General features: G+C 48.6%; 1 protein-coding gene across 2 annotated transcripts in view; it reads right to left on the bottom strand.

Annotated features, from left to right (window-relative positions):
- The window catches only part of COPG2 (coat protein complex I subunit gamma 2), a 408,642-nt gene that overhangs the window by 341,729 nt on the left and 51,786 nt on the right, over nucleotides 1-15,127 (bottom strand). For both annotated transcript variants that reach the window (XM_078677502.1, XM_078677504.1), the window contains exons 5-6: nucleotides 14,407-14,486; nucleotides 5,552-5,627 (exon numbers count right to left, since the gene is read on the bottom strand). In XM_078677502.1, the coding sequence (XP_078533628.1) occupies nucleotides 5,552-5,627; nucleotides 14,407-14,486 (156 nt within the window). The remainder of the gene's footprint in view (nucleotides 1-5,551; nucleotides 5,628-14,406; nucleotides 14,487-15,127) is intronic.

Below are 15,127 nucleotides of genomic sequence, written 5' to 3'. Positions count from 1 at the left end.
ACTCCCACTCCGACGACGGGGAATGATTCAGGCATGTGAATCTATGAAAGACACCCCAAATACTGGAGAACAACAGCAGAGGTAAGTAGAGATATAGGGTGTCGTTGGGGCACTGTTGGTTCAGCTCACCAAGGCCCAGGGGCTTCAGGTGCAGGGATGCATTTATACATTTTATTAAACATTTTTTTCTTCCCCATTTTCTTCACAAATACAGTTCATGTTACAGCACAAAGCATTAATTCTACAAAATCAGAAAAATTACATTCTATATCGCTAGTATGACTAGAAGAATAAACAAAAATGTCCTAAAAAGTACAAATGATCCGGAGGCAAAAGAAATCAGAGTGGGGTATGAGGGGATATTATACCTTATATCCCACTTTCCAAGATGGCCTCCGCCTGGGCTACGCCAACCCTACAATTTTTCCAACTGGTAATAGGTTGCCATATCTTCCGCCCTAATATCTTAGCTCTTCGTCCCTTTCTCTCATATATTGCTTTTTCAAGGTTATACGTAGCGAGAAGATTTGCAATCCACGTTTGGAACGGGGGGGGAGCTTTATCTAGCCAGGTTCTTGCTATGCAGATACGATAGACTGCCATAGTAACAAATATGAATTCCACTACCAATCCCTCTACGCCTTCCCCTACCCCCATTATTATTAGTTAATCTGTAATCTTGGTCTTAATCTTTAATGAAGTTTCCAAGAATTCCTCAATCGCGTTCTTTAAACAGTATAGCTGTGGGCATTGTGAAAACATGTGTACGATGTCTGCTTCCTTAGAGTCGGAGCGGGGGCATGTTATTCCAGTCGTGCCACCCCATTGTGCAATTCTAGCCGGGGTGTGGTATAGTGAGTATATGGTCTTATAATGTTGAGATTGTAGTGTGGCTGAACAAAGCACAGTTCGACCCATATCAATAGATGCCTGGGGAGGAGCCAAGCTCGCGTCTGAGATGGCCGCGTTTTAGCTCGGCTCCGTTCGCTTTCCTGTCTGGAACGTCTATCCTGTGTTTTATCCTGACCCGGGAAGTATTCTTTGATAGACTATGGAACTACGACATTTCACAGGCACTTACCGTTTGATCCGTTTGTTCCTGGGTGCCGCGGATCCTGGGCTGCACCCTTGTCTGCTTCGGGGCCTCCGGAGCGAGCGGGCCTGACACTCCTTGGCGGCGCCCGGGCGGGGCGGAGCGCTGTGGCCGGCCCTTGGTGGCGGTGTGGGTTCGGTCGGAGAGGCCGATGTGCAATTAGACCGATTACGGCTATCCGGGCCTGATCCGGCGGTCCTGCGGCCTGGTGTTGGGGCGCTGCCTTCCATGGACGGGGTTGACCGTGTATGTGGTCCGTCTCCCCTTTGTTCTCCGGTCCGGCCATTTTGAGTCCCTCCGCCCGGACTCGGAGAACGGAGCCGGTAGCGTGTGGGGAGCCGGCGACCCGCCTTCTTCTGGTGGCCCCCCTTCCTGCTCTGGTGGTGCCTCTGCTGGTGGTCGGCTGTATCCTGTTTGCCCCGCTGGTGTCCGGACGGGGATCAGAGTTTGCCGCGGCCCCGCCGGGCTTCTAAGATGGCGGCCGACCTTATGTCTCTCGGACTGGCTGAGACTGGCGACGCTGATCCGCCGCATGGCACGTTTGCTGAATACCGTAAAGGTGAGCCTACACTTGGCGACATCCTCGCCGCCTTGCGCTCCTGGAGTGCTCCTATGGCCGCGCCTATCATTGACCTGGAGGAGGATCATTTTGCCGGGCCTGCCGAGCCCCCCCCCCGGTGTGTGCGGCTTCATTTCTGTTGTGTGCTGCTGGAACTTTCCTGGAGGTCGTGGGCCCGGCAGCTGCCGTAGGTGTGGGTGTGCGGATGTCCGCTGCCCTCCTTCATCCTGTGCTCCCCCCTGTACAGGGGGTCCGCCGGCCGGGTCCCGTCCGGACCGGCCTTGTTGGATCTCCCTTTCCCTTTTTGCCTCGAATGGCCGAACGAAGATCCTGTCATTGCTCCGCCGGATCGGCTTCCCTCATATTGTCGTCGGAACTGTGCCTGCATTGCCTGAGGTGGTTGCCGTCCTTTCCGGTTCATCCGGGTCACAATCGATATGACTTGTGTGGATTGCCAATCGGACTCCCTGTTATTCACCTCCTGTTCCACATGATCTGGTTCCTTGTGCGTTGGACGACTACAGCTTGGGATAAACAAGGACAGGGTTGAGATGAACTTGCCTCGGTGGACTGTTATCTTGCGGTATGATCGGATGATCCGTTTGTAACTGTATGACTATGTTCGATTCTCCTTCATGTTCCTGGAGCTTATCCTTGTGCTTATTATCTTCCCGTGGGTTCTGAGTATTTTCGGACGGGAGGGTGGGAGCTGATGGGGTTTTGATTATATGGCTCCTCTCCCGTTGCTACTTCCCTGTTTTCCCTTCTTTTTTTGTCTTTGTGGTTCTTGCTTACTTTTATCTCTTCTATATTTCGGGTTCTGATTAGGGCGACAGGCACGCTGCCGGGGGGTAGGCCATAGCCTTCTGCAGGGGTGCAGGGTGGGATGTGCGGGGTGGGGGGGGGTCTGTTGTATTGTGTTTTCCCCTCATTCCTTTTTTGGTTCTATGGCTCTTATGTATCCCCTTTTTTCGAGACGCGGTGTCGGCATGTGGCCCCCTGGGGTGTTTTTGCTAGCATGGGCCTTCTGGTATTCCTGCCGTCGCGGTTTACTACGCATTCATTCCTCCTGTTACCACTGGTTCCATGTGCTGATCTATTCTTGAGTGCTTCGTTAGCCGTGGGGCGCGTGCAGTGATGCTGCGTTCTTACTTCTCCCCCCTTTTTTCCTATGTCTTTTCCCCCCCTTTTTTTTCCCCTCTCCCCCTTTTTCTTTCCTCCCCTGGGTTGTTGTGGCAGAGGGCTCTTTGTTTTGCAAGCCTATTTTTAGTTCTGTGTATTATTGTGTGTTTTCGTAGTGGTGGGAGGGCGCTGGGCAGCGGTTGCAATTGCTTATTACTGTGGGACTCACGTTCTGACTTTGCCAAAATGTACCTGTTCTTTTTTAATTTTCCTGTGTTCGATACTGCTGCTTGTTCGCGGCCCACCACGGCCCTCTGAACTTTACGGATTGCCCTTATTCTGAGACACCCTTTCTTCTATTATAAAATCAACCTTCTCTCATCCTGTACGTGATGGTTGCTCAGTGGCTTCTTGCCTTTGCTTCTCATATGGATTGCGGTGATGTCCTGTGGGAGCTTCTGTATTGCCTGCTATGTTTCTTTTATTGTGGTGGCCGGCCCGATGGGTTGTAGGCCCGTATCTGTGAGCGCTTTCTGTACAATAAAGGTTTAAAAAAAAAAAAAAAATAGATGCCTGAAAGCCTTCTGCATCCGTCCCCAGTTTTCCTATCCATTTTAGAGCATATTTCTCCCTATCATCGCATTTGTCTGTGATGAGTTCTGCGTATAGTCGTCTAATTGTGCAAGTGGTGGTGCATTCTATATATTCCATTAACTTACTTTGACCAAAGCCTAATATGCCACCCTGCTTTTGTGACAAAAAGCTTCTTATTTGTAGATACTTAAAGAAGCTGCGGCCGTCTAACCCAAATTTAGCTTGCAACACCCCGAACTGTAGAATACCCCCTTGATTATCCAAGAGATTACCTATCTTAACAATCCCCTTACTGTTCCAGTCCCTCATAATTGTATCTCTAAAAATATCTTTCGGTAATGAGCTATTTGAGTAAAGCCGTATATAATTATTATACCTTCCTAGTCCCAGTCTTCTAGATATCGCTTTCCAGATCATATAAGCCGCCCTTAATGTCTTAAAGCGTGTAGGTTTGAAATATGCAGGGATGCATTTAGACATCAGAGTCCTCTTACCAGAGCTAGTCGCGGTCAGAGGGAACCTCTGGATTGACAATGCAGGCGCTGCAGTAGAGATCAGGAGAGATCAGCCAACGCTGGACACGAACTCACGATCGCTAAGGAGACTTCACTGTACAGGTGGGCCACTCAGACTCAGCCTGTGGACGTCGGGTTCAGAGTGGGCAGGGATCGCGGTTCCAGCTGGATCCTGAGTCTTTGCAGTCGGTTCCTTCTGCACAGGTCCGCTGTCCACATGAGATTGGAGTGTTATTCGAAGGCAGCTGTACTCCCAGGGTTTCAGAGGTCGCTGGCTGCAAGACAGATCGCAGGTACGCAGAAGCTGAAGACAGGCCGGTAGGGATTGGGCCAAGGCAGTCATTGTCTTCAGTCTTCTATGAAGGGATGTCTGCTTTCTTCTTAGGTCATCGCGGATCAAGTTTCTAGGTCTGGGGGAGCCACCTAAATACTAAATTTCAGTGCGCTTTAGGGGAGTAGCAGGTAGGGCCAATGGGCACCTTACCTGGGGTAACGACACCCTCTAGTATGCCATCCTCCTGTGGGAGGGGGCATGGACCTAGCCCAGATTGGAGAGGTCTCACCATCTTCAAGATGGCAGGGGACTGAAAGCTGTGCTTCACCTTGCCTCCCCACCTTAGGGGTAGAGTTGGCAGAGGTGGGCACACCTTCTATTCTCGTAAGTTGTCCCGTCAAAAGAGGGGGGGTAAACGAGGGCTGACATCTACTGCAAGCAGCAGAGGTTGTGGGTCACATTACAAAGGCCTTTGAAGCTTCCCCTTCGATAACTGGCCCATCCTGGGGGAGGAGGTGTGACATTGTTTCTGGTTCTAGATAGCGGAGGCTCTCTACCCAGGGGCCCAGAAACATGTCTGGAGGTTGCTGGCTGCCAACAGCCGGTCAGGGACCACACCATAATTGGTAGGTTTTCTTCGGGCACCTCTGAGGTGCCCTCGGAGTACATGCTACAATAAATCTCACACTGGCATCAGTGTGGATGTATTGATAGACGTAGTTTGGAATCAAACACTCCTGTGTTCGGTGAAGCCATCATGGTGCTGTGGAACTCGAGTTGTCTAGTTTACAGCCCATGCACTCTGTATGGCTTCCCTGGCACTTGCAATATTAAGAAATGAACCATAACAATGTAGGGCATATCTGCTTGTGCAGATATATGCCCTAACCTGTGGTATAGTGCAACCTGCCATAGGGCTGTGAGGTCTGCTAGAGTGCTGAATGGCATGGCACCCAGGCAGGGTGCCATGTTGACTGTTTTCTCCCTCACTTGGGCATGCAAGCTGCAGGGGCAGCGGCATGGTCCCAGTGAGGGGGGTCAAAGGGGGCCTTCTTCAGCTACAACGCCCTAGGTACCATGAGGACTTAATGGGGGCAGAAGTACAAATTGTGGATATGATTGGGGAAGAAGCACTAACGCAGAGGACCTGAAACCACATCTAAACCAGGCAAAAAGTGGGGGCAAACCATGAGAAGAAAAAAAAAAAAAAAAAAAAAAAAAAAAAAGGAGGCACATGCTCACACTCTCTCTCTCTCTCTCAAAAGACCATGATGTGCCCCACAGCCTCTTCTCTGTGCACTGATATTCCACTCTCCCTCAATGAGAATTTCACACCACCCAAGCAGCACAGAAGTAACACCATACATGCAAAGAGCTGCTCACTTAAAACTTACGTCAGTGATTCTGCAGAGTGCACGGATGGCCGGGCCGCGGTACACGTCTTCCTTTCCAGTCATGTCTTTGGTCAGGCTGCAACAATTACATTAGTTGAAGGTTAATACAATCAGCCCAACGTGAAAGGGTATGAGAAAAACACAACAGATTTTAATTTTTAGAATGATTCAGAAATTACTTTCGACCCGGCTCGCTCTGTAGCGGATACCAGACAATATAGCCTGAGGCAGGAATAGGAAGCTAGAGATTCAGAATCCATCTCTGTCAGTTACACAGAAGGACTATAAATAGTACATTTTACAATGTGCAAAGCATCTAAACCATCTGCGAGTTTTTCAAGAGCAAGAAATTGATAGAACAAGTTAACAGTACAATATACACGACGATCTACAAGCATTAGCTTGAAACACAATATTTGAGCTTTTTGGTTGGGGGGTGGGGGGGGGGGGGGGGGAGGTCAACTATTATCACTGCGGAAGTAGTCTACAGACAGACCAGTTCTAAGGTCTGTGGCAACATAACATTAGCGAATACATATTCAACAAATATCCAAGGCATCTAGGTATCTAAAATTCTGGCTGCATATATTCCCTTTTTCAGCAACTATGCACCGGACTGAAAATACAAAGTTAATTAAGTACTGCATTACAAGTGGAACCTGTGCAGAAGGGGTTACTCAGGGAAATAATAAGGGATCCCCGGGACAGAGTACTTGAGCCGGCCCCAGGAGATGGGTTCCACAGGGTCTTTTAAGGGTCAGAGAGGGAGGGGGTCCACGCCCCCCCTTAACTGCAGCCCCGAGGATGGATCCCCAGCCAGGGCCTACAAAGGTTGAGGTGGAACCACAAGGCCTCCACTCCCCTTTTGTGTAAAATGAAATGAAATGAAATGAAAAGTAAATTTATAAGAGCGCGGTTGCTGCCCGGGGGCGTCCAAGTGCTGGGAACCAGAATAGAAGGGTGTGACGGCAGTAGCTAGCTAGGATTTACTGAGGGTGGTTAAACAAAAATGTCTTTAGCTGTTTCCGGAATAAAGAAAGGTTGGGGTTGGATCTGAGATGAAGAGGAAGTGAATTCCAGGTCTTGGCGGCATTATAGGTGAATGTCCTGCCTCCAGACCTTGCCTTTTTTATTCTAGGAGCTATGGCCATGAAGGCCTGGCTGGATCGAAGGTTTCTGTTAGGTTGGTACTGATTTACTAGGCCACGGATGATCATCGGGCCTGTGTCCCAAAATGCCTGATGGGCAATACACATGGCCTTGAAGATGATTCTCTGACGCACTGGTAACCAATGCAGGCTGATCAGTCCAGCTTTGACTGATAGTCTGCGTGGAAGCTGTAACAGTGTGCGGGCTGCACAGTTCTGCACTATCTGCAGTCTACGCAAGGTATACTCCGGGGCAGCAAGGTAGAGGACATTGTTGAAATCTAGGCGGTACTGTATCAAACCCTGAATGGCCACCTGCTTTGCCTCCATAGGTAGAAGAGGGAGGACCTTCTTTAACATCCTAAGAAGGCCAAAGCAGGTAGCCGAAAGCTTTGTAGCCTGGGTGTTAAATGAGAGGCTCTTATCCAGCCACACCCCAAGGCTCTTAATATTGTCCTTCGGTGCTGGAGGGGTGCCTAGACAAGGGGGCCACGATGAGTTGAAAAAGGTGGGGTTTGAGGGGCCCAGGAGCATCAGCTCCGTCTTGTCCCCGTTGAGCTTAAGGGATGACAAAGTCATCCTGACCTTTACCTCCTCTAAGCACTTTGTTAGCCCACCTGATGACGGCCGGTCGGTCTCCTGTGCCAGTGAGACCACCAGCTGGGTGTCGTCTGCGTAAGAAATAATCTTAACCCCAAATGGACAAACAACCTCAGCCAATGGTCTCATATAGATGTTGAAAAGTGCAGGGCTTAAGGAGGAGCCTTGTGGGACTCCACACCTCAAAGGCCTACTCATGGACACTGTCTCTCCATCAAATACTTGAAATGATCTCTCACTCAAGAAGGATTTAAGCCAGAGCCAAGCCCCATCAACTATTCCGACACTCGAAAGGCGGCTCAGCAGAGTGTCATGGCTGACCGTATCGAATGCCGCACTAAGGTCAAGGAGGATCACTGCCCCTCCTTGATCAAGGATTTTTCTGGATTCCTCGGTGACTACTAGGAGGGCGGACTCTGTACCATGTCTAGGTCTAAAACCCGTCTGGGTGGCATCCAACAGCTGGTTATTTTCAAGAAAATTCACCAGCTGGAGGTTGATGCATCTCTCAAGGATTTTGCTCACCCAGGGGAGCAGAGAAATAGGCCGGTAGTTGCTAAAATCCGATGGATCCAGATTGTTTTTTTTTAAACAGGGCTCGGACCATGGCCCGCTTCCAGGCAGGAGGGACAATGCCAGAGATGATGGATACGTTCAGGAGGTCCATAATAGTTGGTAAAGTGACCTGGGATGCTAACATCATGACGTCAGGAGGTGCCGGGTCGCTTGGAGACCCAGATTTTACCTTGCCGGCCACGGACTCCAAGGTTTCGAGGTCTAGAGGGGGAAGTGGTCCAGTACAGGTAGGGGATCCGATAGAATGTCTACCAGCTTTGTTTGGTCCTGGTCTGAAGGGGGAGAGGCTGTAGAGGGGAAAGATGAGTAGATTTTATTAACCTTTTGGTGGAAAAATTCTGCCAAGTCGTTGCAGTGGGCAGTTGTTTTTGCCTCGTGCAGGCTGGAGGATGGGGGTTTAATAAGTTTTTCCAGTATTTGAAAAATTTCTTTAGGTTTGGATTTGGCTAGTATAATTCTGTCAGAGAAGTATACAGATTGGGCAGTTTTGACTTCAGCTTTGTAGGCATTGATTGCCTCTTGGTAACAAATTTTTACCTCCAAAGAGTAGTCAAGACGCCATTGTCTTTCTATGTTCCTGCATTGGCGTTTCTTTTCCCTGAGAGCCTCTGAGTACCAGGGAGCGGCTTTATGGGGACGTTTCAGCGATATTTTCCTCATGGGGAGGGTGGCTTCAAGGGATTGTGTGATCCAGTCTTCGTACGCCTGATTGGCCAGGCAAGGATCCTCATTGTAGGAGGGTTGATCACTAGAGAGCTTACGGGCCCATTCATCAACTGGTATCCGCGCCCAGGGTCTAGTGTGTCTTATCGAGGGTCTTACGGGGGGTGGCTTAAAGGTGGTCCAGGTAAAGGGCACCAGTAAGTGATCGGTCCACGGGAGGGGGATTGGTAGTCCTACCACAAGGTCTGCACAGTTACTGAACACAGGGTCAAGTAAGTGGCCCAACACGTGAGTCGGGGCCTTCACTCGTTGGATTAATTGTAGAGCGGCTAAGTCATCTGTGAGTGTCATGGCTGTATGATCCAGAGCAGTATCAAAATGAAAATTAAAATCTCCAAGCAAAGTGTAGTTGGAGGCAGTGCTGACGCGTTAGGCCACCATCGAAGGAAGGTGGTTATGGAACTGTTTTGGGGGGCCCGGGGGGCAATATATTACTGTGCCCGAGAAGCAGTTGTTAGGAGAGAGTTCCAGAGTGAAAGCTAGGCTCTCACAGTCTGGAATTGTCTCCGGGATAACTCGACAGTGAAACTGCTCTTTGTGTATAATCGCTAGGCCTCCTCCTCTCCCTTCAGGACGGTCCTGCCGGGTGATTTGGAAGCCTGGAGGGAGGGCTGTTACTAAGACAGGGTTGGAGTCTGTCGCGAGCCACGTTTCCGTGAGAAACACTGCATCTGGCATGCGTTCCTCTAACAAAAGGGCAATCTCCACCCTATGCTTAGGCAGGGATCAGCAGTTTAACATAAACATACAGTACTCCTGTTTCATTTCTTGGACCTGCTTAGGTTTAAGAGAAAGTTTACATTTAGGGCAGGTGTCTGGAAGTTCTGTTGCATGATAAGAATGCAGGCCGCAGTCGGATCCTAAGGAACTTATGCTGCGGAGGGTGTCCGCGCTGTATTGTCTGGTCTTTTGCGGCTGAGATGTAAGGGGTATGGCCCTGGGCCCGGTCTCGGCGCGAACGAGCGCAGACGAGCTTGCCTTATGCGCGCCTTAGGCGCGCAATCGTCGCGCCCGCTGCACTCGTCCGCTGCGCTTCCGGTAGATGCACATACTTTATAGGAGTGAAGAGAGAGGTGGAGGGGGGCGTGGCCGACCCAAGTGGGCGTGTCTAGTGGCTTCGTAAATGGCGGCAACAAGGAGAAAAGCACTCGCCCGCGGCAGCGATAAATCCGCTGTGCGGGGGGGTTGCCTGCGCCGAAGGGAGATAGGTGCCCAAGGAATAGGTGAGTTTTAAAATCAAAGTATCACACAGTAAAAATGCAAGCTCTCGCTACTCCCGGCGGTGCCTCAGGAGGTTCCAGTTTAAAATGTAACCCCAGGGATCAGCACACCGGTGCCTATAACGGCTTGGGGGCGTGTCCCCTCCCTTTTTTGCACATTTTGATCTCCGGGGATGGAGTCTCTGTGGCAGAATGTCCCACTCCCTTTACTTAAGGTTCCCGGCCTCTGGGGATGGGGTCCCTCTGGGGGCTAAAATGGGCTTAAGGAGGAGGGCCCTATTCATTTTCCCCACCTCAAATATTTAACAAGCACAAATGCTAGGATGACCTTTCTATTTCATTGTCACAAACCAGCGGGAGTCCCACAGGATTGTGGCAAAAATTGCTTATTTTTTGGACTCATGGGGTGGCAGTGGGGGTTGGGGGGGGGAGGGAGAAACGGGCCGGGGTCCCCCCACCCACAGTGCCTAGGAGGGGAGGGTATCCCTACACCCCTTATACAATTTTTACTTTTCAACTTCAGGACAGGGAACTAAGCTCCAAATCCTGTCTGCATCACAATTTTTATCACGTTGCTGGCAGCCAATCAGAGGGCTTGTGCGTACATGGGACTCCCGGGGGCCAGAGAGAAAAAAAAAGCTCCCTCAGAATCAGAAGGTTCTACTTTTTAAAACTGGGGTTGAGGGACTCTTGCGAGAGTTCCTCGCATCCAACAGTCCTGATATGCAATTTTTTGTAACTTCATTTCCCAAAAACAGTTTTCCACCAAATTACAAAAAGTACAATCTGCGGCTCAAGATCTAGCTTCCTGCCAAATTCGGTGTAATTCTGTTAAACATTTTTTCGGGAGCGCTGCCTAAAGAATTCAATGGAAAATGCATGGGGATTTTGCGTTCTGGGACCCCCTATTTTTGCTCGGCCCCTGCTTGACTGACAACCCCGAAACTTCCCATGTACTAACTAGGCAAAAAGAGCCCTTTACTGGAAAGTTTCGTAGAGATCCGTTACACAGAGCCAAAGTTGTTTGCATCATTGGATGAGGCCATCAGTTATTTCAGCAATGATATTATTAATAACAAATGTTATGTTATTTTATAAAGCGCACAGCTGCCAAAAGCAAAGGGGCGTCCCGGCGCTGAAAGCGGGCTTAGCTGGGGCAGCTGCGCGCTTTATAAAATTACATAACAGAACATAACAAAATGTCATGGATCATGTCAGGAGTGACGTGATATGTTAGCAGTGCATGGCGGGAGCCAAACTCTCCGCAGGCAACCAACCATACGCTGCGTATGGCCTTTGGCCGTGTGCAGCAGGAGTTGATCATAGGGCTTTGCCTACTGCCATGCCCTGTGGCAAACCTCCAGCATCATGCCAACCCCATACCATGCACCATCTTTGCTGTCCCCCGCACAGGTCTGGCATTCGTGCCCCAGGGACCCCCATCACCTGGGGCCAACATAATCAAAAAAAGAGAGGGTCACGCAATCCCCCCCCCTACCCCCCCTGCCATCCCCAAGCCTTTTTTGGCTCTGGGTATCCCATCCCCGGGCGTAACATTCAGCCTCATTAGGCTCTGGGCACTCCACCCCCCAGGGCCTCATGTATTGTAATGTCTCTGGAGCTGCTCACAGACCCAACGGTCGAGATATACAAATATTTTTGATCCTTAATAAACAATTTATATATACTGTACGGATTTCACATACACTGACTGAAAACTCTGCGCAAAAGAGTAAATTTATGATTCAGATCATTGTCCGATAACATGTCAAGGAAAGCAGTCAAAGTCGTCTGGGGGCCATCCAAATGACAAAACTGTTGTCTATGTAACGGGTCCACAGCACCAGGCATTTAGTCCACTCCTCATTAGCCTCTATCTTCTTTCACCTCTCTCCCATTGTCTTTACTTTTGATGACATGAGTATGGATAGCCCAATCGGGACTCATTCCTCCTGCGTATCCCCCCGTTTTTCTGTGTGGTGGGATATTAATTACTGTTGTGTTTGTGTAAAGCACCTAAGACTCCTATCTCGTTCTCCCTCTCTCTCCCTCTTTCGCAGAGAGTTTTCCATCAGTGTATGTGAAACTCCCACAAAATATATTAGACCTCCTCCAATTATACAGAACTGTAATTGCATTTATGGAGGATAGACATGTGAACTTTGTGATTGTGTATGGCTATAGGCCACTCACTTATACAGTTAGTCACACACCCACTGAATCATCCAATCAGGCACTCATACACCCCTGATTCACCAATACACCTGGATGTATAATTTAACACTAACTTTTTAAAAACACTCATTCCTCAGATGATGTAATCAGTGATGTCATTAGTGATGTCACTGACCAAATCATGAGTGATGTAATATGTGAGGTCATAAGCAGTGTAATGCAGGCGCGAGTTATAGTAGTTCACTAACTAGAATGGCTGAATTTCTCTGGTTTTGTACAAGTGACAGCTGAGCCCAACTAGAACGTCTCTGTAACCTTTTGTTTCTTCCAATTAATTTCGAAGGTTTTTTTAATTCCATTTCCTAACTATAACGTCCCTGTAACGTTTGTTCTTTTCAGCAAATTTCTAAGGTTTTTTAAATGCTAATTCCCAACTATAATGTCCCTGTAACCTTTAGTTTTTTCAGTCAATTTCTATGGTTTTTTCACCTAGTAGTCGCATTTGCAGAGTGGTGGAGAAACAAGGCTGGGCCTCCAACCACCACTCAGGAATCCCACAGTGTAGGACTTACAGAAGTTTTTTTTGGCCCTCAGGAGTAAAGTGGACTTCATCCCCCAACAAGTAGTGCATCACAAGCAATATTTGCAGATTGGTGGAGAAAGGGGGCATGGCCTCAAAAGACCTCTTAATGTGGGACTAAATGGAGGTAACAGAAGGGTAGTTGACCCCCAAGGACGTCCTTCAGGGCCAACTACCCTTCTTGTCACCAACAGTAAGACCCACACAGCAGGACTGCTGAGAGGTTGTCAGAGGCCATGCCTCCTTTCTCCACCACTCTGCAAACACGCCTCCTGACGCACTACTGGTTGGGGGAAGCAGTCCACTTTAGTTCTGAGGCCCTCATGAGTAAAGCGGAATTAATTCCCCAACCAGAAGCACGCCAGGAGGCATGTTTGCAGAGTCGTGAAGAAAGGGGGCGTGGCCTCCAAGTTCTCTCAGCAATCCCACTGTCTGGGACTTATTATATGTAACAGAAGGGGTTTGTCCCCCAACCACCACTGCACCAGGAGGCACATTCGCAGAGTGGTGGTGATGAGAGTGTGGCATCCGGCGACTTGCCAGAGGTTTTTTACAAAAATGTATTTGAAGGGAATGGGGCAGCGTTGTTCCCTTGGACGTAATGCATTGCTCGCTAGTCAGCATACTTACTTCATGTGTACATTTTATAACAGCAGTCCCGCATATAACAAAATAACCGTTATGTGCTTGTTGCCTATATTGACCACCCCAAAGGATTATCTGCTATAAATCGCTAACACCCATGAACCTACAACACTCCTTTGCAAACACAATGCACAATTAAAACAGATTCTATGGACATAACGCCACAAAAGTCTGAGCTTGTAGAGCTAGACAGTAATTTGTAATGTAGACATTTTGTACAGTATTCACAACAACTGCTTTTAATCATTAAGGGCCTGATTCTAATGTTTGGAGGTGTGGGAGCAGGCCACCACTACACTCACACACCACCACACCTTACCGCCACACCTCACCGCCACACCTCACCGCCATCCGCCAGATTATCAATTCCTTCACTGTCTGGCGAGTGGGCGGCTTGGCAGTTTCATTGCTATGCCTATTAAAAAGTACCACAATGGGAGCACCTAAGGCCGTTCCCGCACGGCATGGACTGTGCAGTCCATGCCATGTAGGAAAGGGGGTGCATGCATCCCCGTGCACAGGGGCAACAGGAGGCCCTGTAGGGCCCCCTTAATTTCCCCACCAGCAGGCTTTTCATGGCGGGCTCACTGCCATGAAAAGGCTGACAGTGGGATAAGTAGTCATATGTTTAGCAGTGAAGCAACTGCACCACCTAGCATATTGCTTCCCCAGACCACCGCAAGACTGCCACGGACGGTGGTCCCGTGGAAGTCCGACCACCGTACTCTTAATACAGCAGTCCCCGACCGCCACCACGAGTTTGGCGGCCCAAGGACTGCCAAACTTGTAATCGGGTCTTAGGTTACAAACTCTCAAATGGGAGCCTACCATGTGGGAACTAAACAGTCACTTCTTTGTTGAAAAAAGAATAAAGCACTCCAAGAGCCACAAAAGAACCCTACCCTGAAATGGCTTTGCTAACTGTAATAGAACAACAGATGCGTTTTGTTTACTTCAAATGGCCAGTGTATTGTCAGCACCTCAAAGCTGTCGAATTCTGCATGGATAAGTCCTAGGATTCCCAGAATCTGTCAGCTAAAAACAGAAACTCAAAGAAGAGCAGGTTTGAGGCAGTTCCAAGTAACAATACAATTTTGTTCAACAAAACTTGTGGAATCCCTGCACCAACTGTGAAAAGAAAGAGGAAATCAAATGACATCGTAACAAGACCACAGAGGACAACAGTACCTGCTAGTGACAATGATTACATCCTCTGAGATGTTAGCCATTTCTTTGATGGTCAAGTAACACATCCGCCTCAAGATTTGCTGGAAAAGAACGAAAAAGAAATAAAAATGATAAACTCATAGGTCTGTATAAATAAATATGCACAATTACTAAAATGGCATGGGTGGTTAAAGAAAATCAGCAGCACAAATGTGTATTTAATTATTTGACTTCTGTATAGTAATAAGACCACGTTTCCTCTGCGTATGCTCAGATCATGGAAGAGGCAGTGTGGTCAAGCAGCAAAGTTAAACAATTGATCCTTCACACATGCAATAAAATTACCAACCCTGGAGAATGAGTGAGGGATGTAGGACAGGAGGGCAATAAAGATTTCCGTGTTTATTCCCTGGCCACCTTTTTGAGGATGCGAATAGCAATGCTACCAAGCACAAAGTGCAAGGCACTTTGCGTTAAACATTCAAGAACGAGACACCGGATTTAGACTGCAGTAGCATTTCACAGACATTCATAACAGATACTAAAAGAGATAAGGCAGACTCCCACAGAAGACCTAAATCAGTGATAGCTAGAAAAGAGATGTGGAAAGAGATAGATCGAGAGGTTATGCTAAAGTAGTTAATGTGGGAGTGTTTTTAAGCTTTTCTACAGGGTGTTAAGCAAAGAGGCCACTCTTATGTTAGACGGAAGAATGTTCAGCATTTAGAGGCATGGCCAGAGA

Source organism: Lissotriton helveticus, chromosome 1_1, assembly GCF_964261635.1.
Source record: "Lissotriton helveticus chromosome 1_1, aLisHel1.1, whole genome shotgun sequence".
NCBI classification, from domain to species: Eukaryota; Metazoa; Chordata; class Amphibia; order Caudata; family Salamandridae; genus Lissotriton; species Lissotriton helveticus.
Note: the sequence above shows the minus strand (reverse complement) of the source record. Positions and strands in the feature narration are given on the sequence as shown.